General features: G+C 46.2%; 1 protein-coding gene across 3 annotated transcripts in view; it reads left to right on the top strand.

The window, feature by feature from the left end:
- CORO2A (coronin 2A) overlaps positions 1–21,853 on the top strand; it is a 59,482-nt gene that overhangs the window by 35,003 nt on the left and 2,626 nt on the right. For 2 of the 3 annotated variants that reach the window (XM_063320707.1, XM_063320706.1), the window contains 10 exons: positions 3,623–3,823; positions 9,027–9,143; positions 13,868–14,017; positions 14,543–14,722; positions 15,423–15,539; positions 16,665–16,769; positions 17,109–17,205; positions 19,241–19,353; positions 20,485–20,575; positions 20,871–21,142. In XM_063320707.1, the coding sequence (XP_063176777.1) occupies positions 3,623–3,823; positions 9,027–9,143; positions 13,868–14,017; positions 14,543–14,722; positions 15,423–15,539; positions 16,665–16,769; positions 17,109–17,205; positions 19,241–19,353; positions 20,485–20,575; positions 20,871–21,142 (1,443 nt within the window). Of the gene's footprint in view, positions 1–3,622; positions 3,824–9,026; positions 9,144–13,867; positions 14,018–14,542; positions 14,723–15,422; positions 15,540–16,664; positions 16,770–17,108; positions 17,206–19,240; positions 19,354–20,484; positions 20,623–20,870; positions 21,143–21,853 lie in introns of those variants that run through there. The other variant, XM_063320708.1, reaches the window with a different exon arrangement.

The following is a 21,853-nucleotide window of genomic DNA, read 5'->3' as shown; positions in this document are numbered from 1 at the left end:
GCTCCTGTCCATCGCTGAGTTCAATCTGGGACTTTCCCAGTGCCTGCTGGTGACGTGATCGTCATCCTGGGAGCTTGGTACTGGTTTTGTATATATTGTATATATTTCATTGTTTTCTTAATAATATTATTATCTTTTATTCTTATTATTTTACTACTAATATTTCATTAAAGTAGTTCAGTTTCTTTTTGAATCCGTAAGTTTCTTTCTCTCTCATTCTTCTCTTCTTTGGGAGAGAAGATAGAGAGAGCATCTGTCATACGTTTTGATGGCCAGTCCAGCCCAAACAATGACAAGATGTGAGCTTTTTCAGTTGTAAATCGTAAGCTTTCGGTATGGTTTGGTGGCACCATGCCCTTAGTTTTCTCTGGTTCAGCCTCCTGTTCAGAGCAGGACTGCTATGAACATCAGATCAAAGAGGATATGGCTTTGTGTAATTAAGTCATGAAAGGATTTCCAGGGACGGAGACCTGTCACCACTCAAGCAACCTCTAGGGCAGAAGAACTCCTCCACACTCCTTCCAAACAAGTTTTTCCTAACGTCCACGTGCCTGCTCTGTTTGGGATCAGCGTCTCCCATTGCACCAGATGCAGTCTGCTGATGCTGCACCTATTTAGGCTGTTTTTTTGCTGTATTTTATCCAAGAGTTTTTTCTTTTAATGCTGAACTTTCTGTCACGGCTGCAATCGTGTCAAAAGGGACACTGTTCTGCTGGGATTGTCTTTGCCAATTTTATTATATTCTAGGTGCTTTTAAGTCCATTCCTGTGGCAGCTGAACCTTAATTCTATAAACTGAAATAGGAGAGAGCTGTCTTTCCTAAGCACTGTCCAAACTTGGGCATTTAATTACTTTTATTTCCTTTATTCCTTATTTGCCATTAACATTTTACGGGTAGTCTGCATAGGATGTCAATATCTTGCTCTGTGTGCTCTGTGTTCCTGCTCTCCATAGGAATGATATCGCAATAAGGAGTGGTGACTCCTTTCTGCAGAGGAGCCTTGAACCTCTGGACCACACACTCTCTCCCACCCCAAGGGCAGTTTAGCTAGAAGTTCCTTGGAGCCAGGCAATTAATTTCCTTTTGGAAAGATAATGTTCTTGCTATAAGAAGGAACTGCTGCATCCATACAATACAGTCATATTTTTTTTACCCCGGTGTGAGTAAACCTAACCACTAAAGCTGTCATGAGCATGAAGCTGTTTGAGAATCTGCGCTTCTGGGGCTGTTTGGGGAGGCAGACAATTGCATATAACCTCAGCTTGCTTTCTGCCTGTGAACATCCCTTCTTCCAAGATTATCTTCCCAGGATAGCTGCTTTCTTTTTCAAGTAACTTGAATTTCTTCATTTTTGTTTGGGGTAGGTGGCTTGCTCTGTATCAGAGATCCTTTGCATCTAATGTTTTCTGCACAAGAAATTTAATCAGCTAAGAATATGGACAAATGCAGGGTTAACGTAGGTAAAACATACCAATGCAAAAGAGAGCAACAAAAATGACTGTGAAAGCAACAAGTTCTGCCAGAATTGATTTTTAACAGGCATGTGTATTTGCCCAAGGTGGGATTGGCACTGAGTTGTGCCAGTAGATGGGGAGGAGGCAGAGAATAGGACAGGACTTGTGTCCTAGCACTATTCACAGCCCCGATCTTCCAGTGTGACGGGGGGTGGGAGCTTTGTGGATCCTGGTGTTGATGGGTGCTTGTAAAGCTCCAGTTCGACTGCCCAGTATCAGGCAATACAGATTCCTAGTGTGTAATAGTCATCCCATGAGGATGCAATACTGTGACAGCAACAGGTACACTTTGGTTTAGAATTGCTTAGACGCCTGTTTGTCGGGTGATGATGCACTTGGCTTCCTGCTGTTGAGTGCATATTTCCCTTCAAACACTTACCCATGTGAGTGAGCAGTCTAAGTCTTGCTGTAACTCAAAAGCTACTTGTCTGGGTTCCCCTCTCAAACTGGACTATTGTTGATCCAGCATCACTGGTAGTACCTATTCACCAAATACACGTTAAACAGATGAAAACCAAGCCCTCTCCTAGTCTTTGCCCATACTCCCAGCTGATTTTGTGGGGCTCTGTTTCACCCATAACATTTTTGCCTGGTCTGCATTTCTTTTCTTTAGGGCAGTAGGGTCTTCTCACCATCCCTACCATGTGCCTTTTACTGTCTAGGTCTTGTGGAACACGCAGGAGTTAGTCTGAATTGCCTTTTCTGCCCAACACTGGTAGTTTGCTATTTGAGATCAGTTGCAACAGTTGCATTAAGCTTCACTGCTCTCTGTGGGAAGGGATTCTTGTGTTTAGCATGCTTTATGTATCTCATTTAAACACCATTTAAAACGCTGTCAAGAGTGCTGTGGTGCAGTTATAGACCAGCTATGCAGAAGGTCATTTTGAGTAGGAAAAAAAAACCCAAGTGACTGTAACTATTCCTATGATCTGTCAAACCTCTTTTTTCCCTTCATGTGAGCAAAATTTAGACTCGTTTTTGGTCTGCACCACCTCAGGGCTAAATGAAGCATGCATCCAGACTGGCTCATTCACTTGCCATCTTTCAAGCTTTCCTAACCCATGATGTTGTATCATTCATGCGTCCTGAGGTCTGTGCTACTGGGATTCATCTCCCCTTAAACTGACTGCCATGTGGCCCTGCCCCCACGACAGGGACTGCATAGCCCAGCTGGCTAGTGTTGGAGGGAGAAGGCTTCTCCCCCCTGCAGTCTCCTCTCTCCATCAGAGACGTGCAATGGATGCAGAGACAGGTCATTCCAAAAGGGTGAAGACCAGCAGAGAAAAACACAGCTGCTGCTTGCTGTCTGAGGGTTGGTGCGAGGAGCCCAAATGGGGAGGGTGACCCTGTGCTGGGGAGAGGGCGTAGAGGTCTGCAAGCCTTGCCGGGACAGCCAGTCCTTATAGAATCACAGAATGGTTTGGGTTGGAAGGGACCTTAAAGATCATCTAGTTCCAGCCCCCTGCCATGGGCAGGGACACCTCCCACTAGACCAGGCTGCTCAAAGCCCCATCCAGCCTGGCCTTGAACACTTCCAGGGATGGGGCATCCGCAGCTTCTCTGGGCAACCTGTTCCAGTGTCTCACCACCCTCGCACGAAAGAATTTCTTCCTAATATCTAATCTAAATCTCCCCTCTTTCAGTTTGAAACCATTACCCCTTGTCCTATCACTACACTCCCTGATAAGAATCCCTCCCCATCTCTCCTGTAGGCCCCCTTTAAGTACTGGAAGGCTGCTATAAAGTACTGGAAGGCTGCCATAAAGATATAGATTGACTATCCGATATCTGTATGTTTAGGAATTGTGATCCCACAAAATCCAAAAAGGAAATTACTAAATTATATTATCTCTTTGCAATCCAGTGGGTTTTTTTTTCCCCAGATATATAAAGACTAAAACAGTACATCTATATTTTGATCTGCACTTCCCTAAAGGACAGCTGGAAATACATGGATTTGACCCAGACACACCACTAATTTAATTTGTTCTTTTTCACAAGTAGTGATACTTATGCATCTTTCACAAATAGCGACACTTACTGCTGCTTCTGCAGAGTGCATTCCTCTACATTTATGTCATGGCATGTTGTGTTTCTCCCCTTGCAGATGTCGTGGCACCCACAGTACCGCAGCTCCAAGTTCCGCCACGTGTACGGTAAAGCTGCCAGCAAGGACAAGTGCTACGACTGTGTGCCCATCACCCGCAACGTCCACGACAACCACTTCTGCGCCGTGAACCCCCACTTCATTGCGGTGGTGACGGAGTGTGCGGGTGGGGGGGCCTTCCTCGTCATTCCCATCCACCAGGTGAGCTCTGTCGAGGCGAGCAGGCTTTCACAAGCGCGTCGAGAGCCTGGAGGAGAGCTGGGCTTTCTAGGGAGATAGATGCACAAACAATATTCAGTTAATGCTGTTGCCTGAATTGCAAAATAATCGAAAAGGCCCTGGATGCCCTGGCAGGTGATTCTTGGGATGTATTTACTTGTATGTCTTTGCTGCTTGCATTTTTTAACGTCCTCCTTCATTTCATATTTCATTTGCCTTTTTGGTATAATCAGCAGGAACTGCGCTGCTCAGATGTTTGTATCCTAGAAGAAATTGCAAATAAAAAAGCAGTTAATAGACACAGAGGGCAAAAACTAAAAGGTGCTTTAGTGGCATGGATTCATCTGTGACCAAAGGAGAATATGGTTTGTTTTGCTCTACCTTCTGCTTTGTGAAAGAATGGAGACACAGTTATCAGGCAATGAAGCTCTTAAGCTTCAAACACTGATGCTGAAAAACTTCCCTTTCAGAAACAAATCCCACGTTTATGGGTTTTGATGACTTAAGGATCTGATGAGAGGGAGAAGCTGGCTGTCTGATGTTTATTACTTCAGAAAAATTAGGCATGCACTAATGTGGATTAACTTCAATATTAGATTATGAGCTCTCTGGAATCAGGGCAGAACAGATGAAAGGCAAAAGTTCAGCCTTTAATTAAAAGTTAATTGATGGTGTTACTGCAATGTCACTTTTTCAATGTATATTTGCTAAGGATGAAAGTGAACTGGCTATGCTTGAAGAACCTAGCACAGGTGCCGGCCCTTCTAGACTTTGTTTATTCAGCTCCTTCACCGCTGGTGCTGTTCAGAGACAGTCCTAAAATTAACCACTACCCTGTTTTTCTTGACTGAGTCACTTCTGCCCCCTCGACCATGATCTGTTGAGGCTGAGGAACTTGTCTTTATCACAGAGCTGCATCTATAAGCAGGCAGCTGGTGACTGTGGGACATGGGGTGGGACCCAGCTCTCAAAGAGCTGGCAAAATGAGCTGAAGGTGCTTGCACTGCTTACTATTAATTCTTCTGTCTTCTCACCTCTTCTCAGCTTGGGTAGTCTTTAGTAGCAGTTCTTCCATTCTTAACACCTGCTCAGATACTCCACCCAGATCTGAAATACTGCTTGCAGAAGTCAAAGGCATGGTAGAACTACAAGATACACAAAAGGATAATGAAAGTACATCAATGAAAATGTGAAATTGCTTTCATGGGAGGAAGGGCTTAGTCGGTAAGGCCTCAATCAGTCTGGGAAAAAAGACAAATGAGTAAAATATATAAAACTGTGAAGAGGGTGGGGAAGAGGTGCAAGGAGCAATTCTTCTGGATTTGTGTGGTGAAGGGGATCCCGGAGACCAGGGAGACCAGGGAGACCATTAGCAGCAGATGTGAATGCTTCTGAAGTTCACATATGGATCTCACTGCTCTGGAATTAGGGGGTTCCAGTCAGGATGGAGTTATGAAGAAGAGGTGGTTTTTGAATAGTGTTTGTTCAGATGTAGGTCCCCTCGTTCACAAAGTCCCTTGAGGGTTGGCCTTTGGTGGTGGATCATGGAAAGGATCTGTATGTGCTGTGCTTCATACAGCTGTTCTCCAAATACCTGTTCCTGACCCATCCTGAGGGTGAGAGCTGCCTCAGCCACCCACAGAAAGGGGTTCACTGAGTCTGGAGGCTGCGACACCGGTTACCTTTTTTCATGATACACTTCCAAACTGGTGCCACCTGGTGAAACTTGTGCTTCTGCTGGTGGTATTTGTGGCTGCCACCTGCTCTTGTGGTGGTGACCCATGGTAGACTGGGCTCTTGGCCTGTCTCCATGGCTGCCAGGGCACCGAAGGCAGCCCGGTCTGGAGACATCTGCCTATGACAGTATTGCCCTCTCATGATGGACAGCCGATTCGTGGTTAGTTTTGACAGGATTCAGAGGGAGCAGCCACATTCCATAGTGTGGAGGAAAAGCCCAAGAGCCAGAATGTGTTTAGCCAAAGAAGTAGATGGTAGCCAGGACAGGGAGGGCTGCACTTTCTGGAGGAGCTGAACAACCTGCTTGGGAAGCTGCTCCTGTCCCTCCAGTCCTTTTTTGGGTTCATTCTGTGTGTGCTCCTGGAGGGGCTGCCTGCCTCAGGACGTGCTTGAGTGCAGGCTCAACCTTGCTCCGTTTAACCTTGCCCCCTTGCTTGTTTGTTGTGCTCCTCTCCTGCTGAGTTATGGGCACCAAGTTCTCTCATCTCTCCTTGAATAAATAGCACTTCTTGCCGTCTGCACCATTCTTCCTCTCTGAGAGCCAGAGCGTGAGGTAGGGTTGGGAGCAGCAGGGGTTATGTAGGGAAAGAGCTCTTTGCCGTAGATACCCTCCTTTCAGCAGGCCTTTGCGTTCACCCTGAAGAGGAATTAGTTGAATATTTGCCACCACTTGGAGAATGGTCTTCTGTTGTAGGATGCGTCAGTTAGGTCCTCGTGAAGATGTGCCATTGAAGCCAGCTGGGTGGGGAACGGCAGCGCATCTCACCAGGGAGGGACGTGGCTGTGGCCACAAGGGCTGCGGGGCGCCCAGGACAGACTGAGTCCTTTGTAAATCTTGCAAGTCCAAGGAGGCATGGGCTCAGTGACTGTAACTGGGAGCTGAGCTGCTTTCACACAGTGTGGCCTGGGTGTAGATGGGTGTCTGAGACAGACGTGTTGGGGAAGTGCGTGAATCGCATGCCAAGGAAGGATCTTGCATAAGAGAGAAATTTTGTGGCCTTCCTTTCAAAGACAAAGGTCTGCCTTTTTCCTTCTCCGATGCCCAGACTTGGTTGAGACTGCATCTGCCTCTTCCTTTGCAGCATAAAGCAAAGGGATAGCAAAATGAGAACAAAGTCCCGAGAGACAGGGAGATATTTGTGTCCAAATCTTTGCAGTCTCCAGCCTTTCAATGTGTCAGCACCAGGTGTGAAAGGGAAGACATCTGTGGTTGTCTAGACCTCCGAGACACAAACCCTGCTCCCTTCTCTCTGGGGGCAAGAAATATGAAATGAAACCTGTGATGACTCCTCAGGCCTTACCTAACTGATGCCGAATGTGAGTGCTGTGCTGTGATGCGACATTGGGCAACACCTTGAGAGGTGGGGCTGCCCCATCTCATGGTAATCCGCCCTGTACAAATCTTCTGGGAGAGTTTTAACAGCCATCCCACTAGAAGTGGCTTTCATCAAGGAACTTCGAGTTTGGCTACTTTTCAAAAATGATGGGAGTTTAGAAAGCAAGTGGTTGAAAAATTACTCATCTTAAAGCACTGCAAATAACTGTGGAAGTCAGGTACCTCTGTCTGAATGGCAACGCATCTAGGTACTGAAATAGTTTTTGATCTGTGGAATGAAATTCCCCCTGCACACAAAGACCTTTACTTCCATATGCAGATGTGTGTCTGAGACTAACAGCTCTGGCTGTCACATATGTTTGTTGTCAGCCTGGGGGTTCCCGTGTAGTGGGTCCTGCCCTGTCCCAGGGCTGCAGGGTTGCAGTGAGGCAGGCGGGATTGGTGGCCGGGATGACAAGGGCTACAGGGCCAGTTGAGCCTGCTGTGGATGTGGGGGTAGGAGAGCCTTGCGGGATGGGGCAGGCAAAGCAGGCTCAGGGCAGCCTGGGAGTCTCCCAGATGGAGTGGGGAGCGGACAGGCAGCCAGCTCTGGGAGGGGATGGAGTTCCCATAGGGATCAAGGGATCCCTGTGGAGCTGGCTGCCCAGCCCATTGAGTTGCCAGCTTGAAACCAAGCCTTGAAGCCTACAAAAGGACACCGTAGGCGGGGGAACGCTGCTTATTAAAGGCCTTTTATCTCTCTTCTGCCTTCCCAAGTCACTTTGCATTGTCGCTGTTATAAAAGGGAATTGTTTTAGACTGTAGTCTAAAAAAGCACAGTCTTTTACATTTCAAAGCCCTCTGGGTGTTCAGTTTAAAGCAGGTTAGCCCCAGTCTGTGCGACAAACTTTCCAGTGAAGCTAGAATAGTTACACATTGAGTCCTGTTCTGCATTCAAAACCGTACAAATTTTCAAGGCTGGGAAAATTACATCCTAGCTACATCCAGGTTAGGGCCAGCACTGATTCCCCTCTGCTGTGCGCTCTTAAGGCCCACCTCTGGAGAAGTGCAGGGAGTACACCAATGGAAGTGTCTGCTTTCCAGGAGAGCACACATTTGCATTCATTTTGATTTACGATTCTTCCAGGTGGGATAAAAGTAAGCAGGTTTGTATCACGAGCTCATCACCATGTCTCTCTCCTTAGGTGACTGGCCTTTGGACAGATGTCTGGGCTGCACGGTGTTTCCTGGAGCTCTCCGTACTTCTACTCCTGATAGGGAGAAGCACGTGCTGCTTCAATGTTAATAAATTCCCCGGCAGCCTTCCTAACACATAATAAATATACCAACTTGAGTTTGTAGCAGAGACTGTGCTTGCAGAATGAGCTTATCCTGATGCAACACAGCCTCCGTGTGGCACAAAGCCCTCAATACTTCTTAGTGCACTTTGTGCAGGGTTTTTACCAGTGAAGATGCCGCCCAAACATGTCATTTTTTTTGAGAGCCTGTAATGCTGATTGAATCCGGTGAATGGCTGGATTTGAACACTATCAGAGCGAAATAGACAGCTTGTTGAAAGAAAAACTACATTTATAATTTGTGTCACAAATGTCTTTTTGCTTTAAAAATAAAATAACTGCCAGCTGATAGGGCTAAAAAAGTGAAAGCTAAAACGTTTGGTTCCCCCCACCCCCCCTCCACTTATAAGGAATGTCTTCTGAAAGAAATTCTGTTGTTTTTTTTTTTTTCTCAAGATCTTTAAAACATATGGAAGGTTCAACTCATTCATAGGTGTTTACCTTCTAAGTTTTATTCTGATGTCTGAACCAGATACTGTCCTCTAACGTCACCAATCTTGCTGCATGTGTACAGATTTCTTGATAGCAGTGCGTACTTAGGAAGGCCTGAGGACTTCCTTTCTTTTCTTTTCCTTTCCTTTCTTTTCAGTGGTATGGTGAAGACTTGCCTTGCAGGGACAGCAAAACCCCATTCTCAACAGATGGAGAGCACCAAGAGCATTTGGAGTGTAACAAGCAGAAAGAGGTTTCTTACTGGAGATGGCTTGGATCTTCCTTGAAAATGTCCTGTAATTCCATGGCTGACCTTAGGTTTGATGATATTTGTTTTTTCCAGACAGGCAAGCTCGACCCACATTATCCCAGAATATGTGGGCACAAAGGGAATGTTCTGGACATCAAGTGGAACCCGTTCAATGACTTTGTAATAGCTTCATGTTCAGAAGATGCCACAGTAAGTTTACCAACTTGTACTCTGTCTTATTACCTGGCTAATGTGTTTTGTGGGGAAAGAAATAAAAAAGAAACCAGAACGCCCATAAAAGAGATGTGAAAGCACATACATACATTTATAAAATAAATCAGGTAAGGGTACGATTCCTGTCCTTCTCTTGAGGTCAGACCTGTGTGATCTCTTCCAGGTGGTGTACCAAAATCAGTGTGAGGACGAAGATCTGTTTTGGGGGGCTTGCATCTTTTTGGGTGTGTTTGCATGAGAAAAACAGAATATGAATTTTAAATGGAATGACTATTCCAGTTTAATCACTGTGAAACTCTTCCTTTACTTTAGAATAAAAGCTTCAACACTACATAATCTGGAACAGCTTTTTGGGTTAATTCCCTGCAGAGCAAGTTTGAGCTTGTTCCTGCACTCAGTTACTCTGTAAAGTCATGCTGTATCAGTTATGGGGTAGCTGAGGAATCTGCATCATACTACTCTGCTAAAGGCATAAATGAAATGAGCGTTTTCCTATTGACACTACAGAAAGACTCCAGAGATGCAAAGGTTCATGCTAATGCAAACCTGTAGAAAGATACCAAATACATCACATCAGATTTAAGTTTTAGGCAATAAATGGTTTGGCTGAAGTTAGTATAATTAAGATGCAGTCACGTATTTTACTTCAGAGAAGGGGCAGACTAGTTATTAGGAACTGAAAGATTCAGTTCATGTTTGTAAGGGACAGTTTAGCCCATATCTACCCATAGAAAGGTTGCTTTCCATGTCCTGTCAAAAGTGTGATGTGGTGGTGCGGACATCTGACTAACTACGGTGCTCTTTTCTAGAGGTACCACATGCGTTTTCTCCCACTAGGTATTTTCACCCTCTGCCACACAGTGTAAGGGAGGTTTCTTTGTTGTTTCCTCCAGCCCTGTCTTGGTGAACATCCTCTGCCATTTTAGCTCTGCCAAAAATCACTCTTGAATTGGAAATCGAGGCTCTTTGAATTGTCCTTCCTGTTTAGTAATTTGCCTTTGCTTCTTTGGATATTCATGTCTTTTTTGAAGGCTTCTTTCAGTTTCTCGGCTGCCTATGAGCAACCCGTATGCCAGGTTTTCATGCTGTCTCAGAAAGGACTTGTGGCAGGAAGGTGCCACCACGACTTCTCTTTTGAGCCTCAGATGAGGAATGAGCATCAGCTTTGAAGCTTCGTGCTGTAGTTACAGAATCACAGAGCTGTTCGTGTTGAACGGGAGCTTGGGTGGTCTCTATGTGCAGCTCTCTGGACCTAAGTCTTGAAAATCTCCAAGGATGAAGATTTCACCACCTATCTGGGCAACCTCTTCCTGTTCTTCACTGCTCCCATGGAGAAATTTTTTCCCTTACATGCGTTCAGAACCTCCACAGTGTAGCTGGTGACTGCTGTATCCCATTCTCCCACCCTGCGCTTCAAGACAGACCGGCTCTCTTTTGTCAGTAAACTTACAAGTATTGAAGATACTTCCATCAGATCGCCCTGAAGCTGTCCCCTCTCCAGGCCGATCAAGGCCATCTCCCTCAGCTTCTCCTCACAGGACTTTCTCCTCCTGAGCATACTGGTGGCCTCCAATGGACTCACTTAAGTTTATCAGCATCTTTTTTTGCACTGGGAGGTGCAAAACTGGATGCAGTATTCCAGCTGTTGTTTAATGATTGCTCAGTAAAGGGGAAAACTGCTTCCCTTCATCTAATGGCTATCTTCCTGTTGTTCCAGACCAGGATGTTGCTAGCTTTCATCCCTGCCAGGGCATGCTGCTGAGTCATATTTATTCTGTTGTCGGGATTTATACAGAAGGGCTGCTTTCTTTTCCAATTTTCTACTGAAACTTGGCACTGAATTATTCTCCAGACAAAAGAATGGGAACACTGAGCTTGGCACCGATCTCAGCACCAAAAGTTGTTCTGAGAAGTTTTGCTGTTTGTAACTGTACTCTCTTTTTTGTACTACCCTCCCATCATCATCCTGGCACCAGGAAGGGGTATCTTAGGGGTTCCCCTGAAGTGACACAGTGTAGGAACACCTCTTCCCTCCCCTCTAAGTAGTGAGGACAGCAGACTGTGTTTCTTAGTGTGACTTACCTGGCCTTTCCTGGTACCTGGTAGCTAGACCTGTGGAGGTCACTTAGTCCAAGACCTGCTCAAAGCAGGCCAGTTGAATCAGGTTGCTCCAAGTGTTGTCCTGATGAATTGGGAAATCTCCAAGGCTACAGATCCCATTGCCTCACTGGGCCCTTATTCCAAGGGTTGAGTACCCCTGTGGGGAAAATAGAGTTCCTCTGGTCTCCAAGGGGTGCCCATATTGCCATTTGTGTCCATTGCCTTTGGTGCTCTCCTTGTGCACCTCCAAAGAGTCTGGCTCCATCTTCTCTGTGCCTTCCTGCAGAGTAGTTGAAGGGCAGCCAGAAGAGCTTACCTTTGCCTTCTCCTTCCTGAACTGAACAAATTCATTTCTTTCCAGCTGCCCTCAGATTTACTGTGCTCCTGTCCTCTCCTCGTCTTAGTGGCTGCTGTTGGACTCACTCCATGCGGTCAACATCTGTCTTACTTGTCCTGGCCTGTACTGGAGAGCTCAGATTAGACATACTTTTGGGACATCTCCACAGCACCACTTTATCCTGAGAGAAGTCTGAGGAAGTTTTTGGTATCCCAGAGGCATCTACCACTTCCACTGCGCTGGACATTAGAGCGAAAGCCTTCCGTGCCGTCTGTTGTTAAAGGCCTGGTGCTCTCTGCCATTTCTGAGCACTAGCATACGCCACTGTTCTGCCTTGTGTGGAAGGATGCCTCTGATTCCTCCTACTGGGCTGGATCTCCCTGAAACTTTTGAGAAAGGCAACAAGCTTCTGTGAAGATGGTAGAAATTTCCGATCACCTATGTTCCTCAGAGTTTTCTTGGCCATTAGCCAGCCTTTCTGGAGCTTGCCTTGGTGGCATAAGAGGTATCTTTAGTGGTGTGTAGCTGAAGCTTGTAGAGCAGTACTTTTGGGCATGGGAGGGGATGGATAGCCTCTGTGAACACCCAGTGCCCTGAACACTGCTGCCTCAGGCAGGCTTAGGACTGAGGCCAATGCAAGCGGCCAGGGGCTGAGAGTTTGAACAGTACGGGGAGCGAGCTTGTTCTTGTACCCCTTCTGTTCCTTTTGGCAAATCATCAGGCACATATGAATTCAGCTTACTGAGAATCTTCTCCCCTGCAGTTAGAGGGGCAATGCTGTGCCTTTTACTTTGCTTTGTCAGGTTTTCTTCAAGATGCAGCAGGGTAGGTGGCTCATGGATTGTTCCTGCGTGGCCTGGCAGTTCTGGCTCCCAGACCTGCTTCTTCTGTACACTAAGCACTGTCAATTTCTGCCATTTAACGCATCCTGAGATTCCAGCCAGGGGCTTTTCCCTGCTTTTACCACCACCCATTTCATAGCATGGGAAATGAATGGTTCATTCTAGGCAGTTCTTCTCAGTGTGAACACAACCTATTTTTCCCTTTCCTGCTCTCTCAGCCCCATTCCTTCAGTGGTAGCTGTTGAAGCTGTAGAGCATGATGCTTTCTCTTACTGCTGCCGAAGTTCACCTGGAGTACAGGGCCCCACAGTCCTTCGGTTTCTGAGGGGCTTCATTCCTCAGTGGGTTAAACACTGTTAAGAAGAGCACTTATGATCTTTCCCAGCAGGTCACAGAATTTGTGCCTCTCCTTCTTTGGCTTAGAAAGGTGTGATCCTCATCAGCCAAACAGTAGGAGGCTTGGAGAGGTGTGGCTAATTTCCACAAACTATCTGCTTCAAAGATCCTTTCCCTTTTGCTTCAGGCTAAGTCCTAGAAAAATTATGACAAGCATAGTAATTTTTATTGAGCCAAAGGGTTAATTGTCTGTTAGCATCCTAAATACTTGTGCTTCTAGGGTTAGTGTGAGAAAGATTCTTTCATTTTACCTGCACAGGTTCAGCCCCTTTTGCAGGTTTCCTCTATTGTCTCCTTCAACCCCAGGAGGACAGAGGATTTTTATCTTCATGCAGCATCCTTCTAGAAGAACCCAGGCCTGCAGGTTGACCTGTTATGAGACAGCACACTCCCAGTGTTGAGCGATGCTGCCCAGTCTCTCCGCTCAGGGCATCTGCCATATGGCCACCTGGGTGCTGTTTTGTGTACTTTGACAAATGGCTGTGTCGTTTGCAAAGCGTCGTTTTCAGCACTGGTGCAGTTTTCTATGGGGCAAACAGTACTATGGCTGTCATCTGACCAGGGCAGTTCTCAGTTCTTTTACCACGGTAGTGTTGAGTGGATGACTGCTTGTATCAGTCACTGTTATCATACCTTCTGGGACTCTTTGCTGAGATTTATTTCAGATTTCCTTGTTCCTGCTCAAAGTTTCTTAGGAGGCAAGGCCTGCAAGATCTGTGGTTTACTTCTTCCCTGTGGGAATAACATTTTGTAATTGTGCTGACAGTTTGCCCAGGTGTTAGGGTTGGATTGGCAAGTTAAAACAAACTGGTAGGACTGCTGGCTACAGATGGAGGGTAAAGAGGAGTCTTCAGGCCCACAGAAAGTTAAAGATACGAATTTAAACGCGTGGCACTTAGTAAAGCCAGGAGCATTCCTATTCACTACCAAGGGAATAATAATACGAAGGGAATAATAGTTATTGTTAAGTTCCAAATTAGCTCCTTACTTAGGAATCTCAAAAAGATCCATCCTGTGCCATTCAGGTTAAAATCTGGGACATCCCCAAGCACTTGCTAACAAGAAACATTACCAGTCCGAAGAAGGAACTTCTTGGACATGTTCGAAGAGTGGGCCTCATTGAATGGCATCCCACTGCTAATAACATCCTCTTCAGCTCTGGCTATGACTACAAGGTGGGTCTGTTCTCTGTGGAGCTCTCCTCATGCAACGCCCTGTTTGGCAGCGTGTTTTGAAATTTGTTTAAATTTCAAGCTGTAAGATAATACTAAATAGTTCAGAAGCCTTCTTCAGGGGGAAATTCCATGGTGACCCCAAAGTCAAAAGGGTATTGCTACAAGTTCAAAAGGACTTGCTAATTTTCTTGTCTTCTAATGAGCTTCAGTCTACTCTGCTGTTCTCCTTTACTGGATTGGATACAGCATGCAATGCACTTGTGTTTGGTTTCATTCTTGTGCTAGTGCAAATATCTGCATTGAGGCTGGCGATTTTTATGTATTAAGTGTGGATGTAAAGGAAATTAGAATATTGGACATTCTGAGCAGACACTGTGCCCCTGATAAGTAAGTGCCAGGTGAACAACCACTTATGATGGATAAGACCTATACGTGTAGAGAAGAGAGAAAGAAGTGAATAGGGTACACAAAGTCCCCAGTTGGTCAGGCAGCAGAGGGCTGATTTTTTTTTTTCTTTTGCTCCAGATAATGATCTGGAACCTTGACACCAAGGAAGCTGTCATCTCAAACCCCGTGAAGATCCTTGATGCTCACAAAGATGTGGTCCTCTCCATGTCATTCAACACAGATGGCAGTCTCCTTGCCACAGCCTGCAGGGACAGGAAGATACGTCTGATAGACCCGCGTGCAGGAACAGTCCTACAAGTAGGTTGGGTTCAGAGGTTTGTGGTCAAGCTGGTCTCACCCCTTGGAGCGTTTCTAGGTAGTGTCTTCTGTGTAGATTCATTGCCATTAAAGAAGACGCATCTGTGCTCTGCATTGCCCAAGGCAGCAGATGATGCTATTGCCTTCTACTTTTCATGGAACACTTGCTGTCATTGTTGAAAGCAGGCTTTCTGCATCTTCCTACCATGCTCCTTGCTCCCGGAAACCATTCTCGAAGTGCTGTTTTCATAGCTCCCTCCTGCAGTTCTCTGTGGGACGCCTTGGGAGGGCTTGTAGAGACCAGGTGGACAGGTGGATGCAAGTGTACATTTGTACCACTGCCATGGTTGTTCTTTGTTGCTTGTACTTTGTATCTGTTGTTAAGATGAAGCTGACTGCATTTTATTTGCACAGGTATTTGCATATAGGTATTTGCATGGATTTGTGTATGCAGAAAGTCCTGCCTACAACTAATAGGGATTGCCCTCTTGGAAACATGTGAATCAGTATTTAGAGAGATTGAGCTTTTGGGAATGGCCCTGAAGGCCACCTTTCTTGGATCCCCATGAAATCTTACTCATTGTAGTTGAGCCAGGCTGAGTAGATCTTTCAGATGTGACTGAATCAGAGGTCTCATGTAGCATTAAATGTGTCTGTGCAACAGGTGGTGTCTTATGCAATGTCCTTTCTCTTCCTATAGGAAGCCAGCTACAAGTCTCACAGAGTCAATAAAGTCTTGTTCCTTGGAAACATGAAAAAGCTGTTCTCTACTGGAACATCTCGGTGGAACAATAGGCAAATTGCATTATGGGATCAAGTGAGTTGGACCAACAATCATAACCATACCAGCTTTGGTTTTCTCTCTTTTGCTGTAACTTTAACCGTTCTCCTGCCAAATACCTAGAAATTGGTTTATAACAGCAATTCAGAAGTGATCTGTCAAATTCTTAATGGGTGATAGGTCTTACTGCTGTGACACTGTTAACTGAGTATGAGTTTCTGAAGAAGCTCTCAAAGCTTTCAGCATAGAGATTCACCAAACAAAGAGAATGCTGTGCCCACTACAGGAAGAAATAATTCAGAGGATCTTTGGGTCGTCATTGTAGCTCTGACTTAAAAGACGCTGTTACTGGTCTTGCTGTCAAATTGTTACTGGTGCTGGAAAGAAAAATGAGCTCTAGACAGAGCCTACTCAGGTGAAGCTCTCAATGGAGAAAAAGGTGTGGAGTGTTTTTGATTTCTGATGATTCCTGACAGTAGAGTATTGAGGTAGTACTTACTGGTCACTTCTAAGACATGATCTCCTATCATGACGGCTGCCTTACAAAACCCTGCTCTTCTCTACCCCTCTCATATGCAGTGAAATGCTTTTTCTTTGTCAGCATCTCACTTTGTCCCTCTGTGTCAACCTCCTCGCAGCACAATCTTCTGCCTCTTTGTTGTGCTGTTACCCTTTGTACCAGACAAAGTTGGTAGACCAGGTTTATCATTTGCCATTTGGCTATGTTTGGACATGGCTTCTTTGCATATGTGAGAGGCAAAGCATTGTGCTGCTGTCTGAAGGCTTTCCACAAAGCTGAGCAGTGCTCTGACACATCATGGGTCTCACATTAGGGTTTCACTGCCTTCAGAGATGCTGGAGGAGCTGGCCACACTTAGTTTGAGAATACAGTGGGAGGGCCTGTGAGGCCAGGTGTGTGCAGCCTCCTTAGGGACAGACATTGGCACAGGAACTGCCCGGCGGGCATCTTTCTGAGGTCCACATCCACCCAGGTCATTATCCCATCTAAACAGAAGCTGTGGGTCAGGGCAGCTGGCCGTGGCCTAGAATCATTACAGAGGTGCTCACATGCTGCTGCCAGCGGGGTTCAGGTAAGGTGTCCCTGCCTTGAGGTGACTCACAGGTGATTGCAGCTGCCTGTTTTTCCTTTGTCCTGCCCAGAATGACCTTTCCGTGCCTTTGCTGGAGGAGGATCTGGATGGCTCCTCGGGACTCCTGTTTCCCTTCTACGACTCAGACACACACATGCTTTACGTTGTGGGAAAGGTAAGTGCTTTCCATGTCAGCAAATGCCGTCCTGTCTGATTCTTCTCCCTGTGTTGCATCAGGCTGAAGTCAGAGATGCTCCTGAAGCATGTTAACCTGATATGGGCTGGTGGGATGGGGCCTGAGGGTGCTGCAGCATCAGGTCACATTTTCCACTGGAGACGTACCATGTTTACTCTGGGGAGGTACACTGCAGAGCCCTCACCTTCCCTCAAAGGAATTTGGGCGAAAATATTTGGTTCATTCTTGACCCTGCATGGCTTCTGGGGCCAGGCATTCCTCTCAGGCTCTCATTCTGAACAGCAGAGCCTGGCTTATGTTCATTTTCTTTGCCTTTAGGGTGATGGAAATATACGGTACTATGAGATAAGCCCTGAGAAACCATACCTGAACTACCTGATGGAATACCGTTCTCATTTACCACAGAAGGGAATTGGTGAGTGGCAGCATATATATAATGCTACAAAAGCGTGGTGGCTTCTTTGTTTTAGAGGGTGTCAGAGTCCAGGACTATCCAAAATAAAGAGAGTGGGTCAGATTCCAGTCTCCGCCCAGGTTTACAGGTGCACAACAGTCAGCTTGGCCCAACGCACCTATATAGCACAGATGGTATTACAGGGTCAGAGCTTGGAGGGCTCCCTTCTGACCAGCAGGGCATGGGCTTTACTGGTTGCTGCTGTGTCCACTCTCACATACCTAGTCAAGGTAGAAAGGAGGATAGTCTGCATTTAAAGATGGAGGATGCTCCTTGCCCTTTGTGAATCTGCTCCAAGATTTTTGGCATTGAACTCTGTTGACATTGTTTCTGCTCTGGGATTTCTCTGGTAATGGGTGCTCCACATCTTAATGCCTTCACTCTTATCACTTGCCTACCTTCTCCTGTATTGGCATTTCCATTTAGAATCATAGAATCATAGAATCTTCGTGGTTGGAAAGGACTTTTGAGACCATCAATTCCAACCATACACACAAAAAAACTCAACCCCTACAATCTCTGCCACTAAAGCATGCCCTGAAGTACCAAATCTAGATGTTTCTTAAACACCTCTAGGGATGGTGACTGAACCACCTTCCTGGGCAGGCTGTTCCAGTGCCTGACCACTCTTTCAGTAAAGTAATTCCTCCTAATATCTAACCTAAACCTCCCCTGCGGCAACTTCAGACCATTTCCTCTGGTTGTGATTAGGGCACCTTTCCTCTGTGGGAGACCCTTGCTTATAAACCTGTCCATATACTACCCACTGTTTAACTCATTCAAGCTACAGAATTTGGCTTTCAGCCCTCAGACCCTGTTGGTAGCTCTTTCTTGAACCTTCTCCAGTCTATCTGGTAAGCCGTATTCCTCTATACACTGACATGTTTTTAGGACCATTTGCCACCCCTCCACACTACCTGTGGACACTCCCCTTCTTCCAGGACATTGGTACAGATATTTAGCAGCACTAGATTTTGTGCCTGCAGGTCTCCTTCAAAAAACTGTTATTGGAAAGGAATAAATGACTTAAAGCTTAACTGGAAGATCTCTCCGTTTTTCAGCTTTTATAATCCTTCCAATGTAGAACATCCTGATTTTAATGTCATAGTCTCTTTAAAAATCATTCCATGAAAAGTAAGCGTACAAATGTTTTTTAAAAAGCCTGAGTGAATCAAATCTCTTTGCCTAACCTGATCTGGTCTGCTGATCAAAAATACTGCTAAGATTATTGCACAATAGTTTATTTCCCAATATTGCCAAAACAAAGTACAATGTAGAGGAGTGGAATTTAGATTCATATTTAGATGAATGCATAATATAAGGAGCAAGTCCTTCACGTAGAATCTGTTTTTTTAATGAAGTCATGGGGTATTAGTAGTCTCCAAGGAGAGGTAATCTCTTTTGTTAAGGGAATTTACATGGTTGTAGGCTTTGGACTGTACAAGCTCACAGGAGAGAAATCCACAGAGGCTGACAGGTACTTGGAGACCTTGTGTGTCCAGTCCCTGAAACACAAACGGTGCTGTCTGTCAGAGTAGATGTTCACACCCTGCTCATACTTCATTGTGCTTTGTGATAGTGTTGCAGGGAGGCTGGGCTGGAAGGGCTTTCAGCCTGACCCATATAGGTATTCTGGTCGTGTTTAAGTGTCCTGAAATCCCTTCCTGCTGATCCTGGTAGTCAAATCCTGTGGTATCACCTGCCCGTTTTGCTCAGTCATGGTAACTCTATTTGCAGCTCATGAGGATCAATAAGGAACAGGAGGCTTAGGACGAGAATCACAGACCCTGTGTGTAACTCTGTGGCCTGACAGAAAAAAAAAATACTTAGTCTTGTCATTTGTGCCACTGAGACAATTTTGGGTGCAGATTTCAGACTATGCTGCTGTGGAGCTGATGCTGTGACTTCTGTTGTTTGGTGACCCTTTTTCCATGGCAAATGATGTTAACTTCCCTAGGGACATTTATACCCTCTTTCTTTTATACTATCCCACCAGGAATGATGCCAAAGAGAGGCCTTGAAGTGTCAGCTTGTGAGATTTTCCGTTTCTACAAACTGATCCCAACTAAAAGCCTGATTGAGCCCATCTCCATGATTGTGCCTCGACGGGTAAGTTAACCTCAGTTCATGTCTGGGACAAATATCAGTGAAAAAGAGGGCAGTGCCTCCTTTCCGTGACTCTGGGGGGCAGGAGAGTACGTAGAACAAGGGATTTTCTCTCTCCTAGTCTAAAGGACAAAGCTCAGTTTGTGGGGCAGCCCTGCCAAGAAAGCCTGTCTGGGTAACTCAAGAGTTAAGTCTCTGTGTAATGGCCAGCTTTGTAAGACATGCTCACCAATCTGCTCTGCTTAGGTTCAACAAGGGGTCTCTCTGACTGTCAGGTCAACTAGCTGTCTGTAACCTTCCTCAGCTGATGGCATCTGTTTGACATAATGACAAAAGAGAGAGAGAGGTTGGGGATGATGTTGAGTGACATGAAAATCTCCTTGTGGAAGGAAGAAGAATCTCCCTGGGAAAAAGGGAACAATGGATTCCAGGGTCTCTACCCAGTGGGTGCACGTTTGTTACGGACAGTTGTTTTGCAGCACGTAAGACATGACTTATTACACTGATAGTGATGTAGAAGTAAGTCTCAGAGCTGGTGTGGCTAAAGAATGACCCTTGTAATGAATCTGTAGCTAGCCAAGATAGTTCCCATATGACCGTGTGAGTAAAGGTACCTTGTAAATGTCAGCACTGTGCCCTGTACTTCCAGAAACATTGGAAGGTATGAGTACCTTGAATTCAGAGAAGCAGCAGAGGTAATGCTTATTACAACTACCTATCAGGCATGTTCCCCCAGTATTATCTCCTTGGCCAATTTTTGTCAGCTGATGATCAGCTGATGATTTGTGACTTGTGTCCATCCTTCGTTTCCACTTCTTCATCCTCAGGAACACACTGAGTTCATGGGAGTTGGGTTAGCCTGTGTCACCAACCTCCCCCAGTCTGTTGTCTGAAAGTGGAAAGACCTTACTGGCAGGAATTAAAATAGGCCTTCAGATGCAATTACTCTGAGCTGGGGTGAGGAGGAGAGAGATTCAGGGCAGGTGAGAAGATTTTATGGCCATGCTGGTGAGTGTTCAGGACACTGACTGTGCTGAGGTGGAAAAAATTTCTTTTCTCCACCACAATCCAGTATGGTCCATCTAAGCCAAAACCTCACTGACATAGTGACTCTTGACTTCTATTTGCTTGCAGTCGGAGTCATACCAGGAAGACATCTACCCCTTGACCACAGGAGCCCAGCCAGCACTGACAGCACAAGAGTGGCTGAACGGAGTCAACAAAGGTCAGCACACGGAGCGCTCCCCAACCCTTCAGATCCCCAGGGCTTGGGTAAGCTGCCACTGGCTGTCTGGCCTTTAACTGCCAGAGAGAGAGGAAGGGAGGAGAAGGAGAGACATAACAAATATGGCTGTAAGCTAAAATAACTTTGTGGCTAAAATATTCACAGCTGTGAACTCTGAAAGCTGCTCCCGGTGCCTCCGTGTTCATCCCTGCAGGCTGTTTGAATTAATTTGCTTATAGCTGTTTTTTTGAGTACAGATTGTGAGTGCTAACCTGTCACCTGCCTCCCTCCCTAGGGCCCCTCTTGGTATCCTTAAGACCAGGCTCTGGAGCTGTGAATTCCTTACCACAGTTTCCTGAGCCAGAGCCACTCGTGAAAACTACTGACCTGAACCAGCACCAGGATTGGGGAGGAAAGATGCCACTGGAGGGCATGCAGAAGTCAAGTGACATTGGAGACAACAGAAAACAGCTGAAAGTGGAGGAGAAATTGCCGAAAAATGAGCAAATGCGCCTCTCCAATGGCTTCGACATATTTGAGTGTCCACCACCAAAAACTGAAAATGAGGTGTGAATGTTTGGGGTGAGGGATTGGGGCTGTGGGGGGAAGCCCAGAGTCAGCTGGCAGATGCTGTTCACAAGGTGACAGAATCTGAGGAGGGTTTATTTTGCAGGCCTGGGCCAGTGTGAGCTCTGCCAGCATGGGAGCAGGAGCTCTGCATGCCCTGGCTGCCACATGGGAAGCAGAAAGGTGGCCCAGCAGCACCCCAGCTGAGGGGATCTGGAGAGAGCAATCAGTATTTACGCTTCTTAGTAAATCTTGTGGCACAGGCCTGCCTGGTGGTTGGTTGCAGACAAGGAGGTCCTTGTGACCTCCAGATTCTGGAGAAGAGAAGGGCGTTTATGTGATATGATGCTTCAATGAGAGCTGCACTCAGAGAGCCTGATGAGGCAGCAGAGATGTCTGTGGAAGAAGTAGGTGTTCCCTGCTGCCTTGGCCCATGGGGCGTCCATGTAGTCTTAAATGCCAAACAGTATTGTGGACCCTGACATGGGAAAGGGGCTGGCTCTGCCCCTGCTTTGGCAGCTCACTGCTGGGGGACAGCTTGGCAGTGCAGTGCCATTGAGGCTGGGTGCTGGTCTCAGCCTGCTCCTGGGAATGGCTCCAGAAAAGGTCTTGGCAGATCCATGACCTGCCTTCAGCCATGGCCAACCCCCGCCCTGTATTGTAACCAAAGCTTGTATAGTGGTAGATCTCTGTGGTGATTTGCGAGCTCCC

Source organism: Chroicocephalus ridibundus, chromosome Z, assembly GCF_963924245.1.
Source record: "Chroicocephalus ridibundus chromosome Z, bChrRid1.1, whole genome shotgun sequence".
NCBI classification, from domain to species: domain Eukaryota; kingdom Metazoa; phylum Chordata; class Aves; order Charadriiformes; family Laridae; genus Chroicocephalus; species Chroicocephalus ridibundus.
Note: the sequence above shows the minus strand (reverse complement) of the source record. Positions and strands in the feature narration are given on the sequence as shown.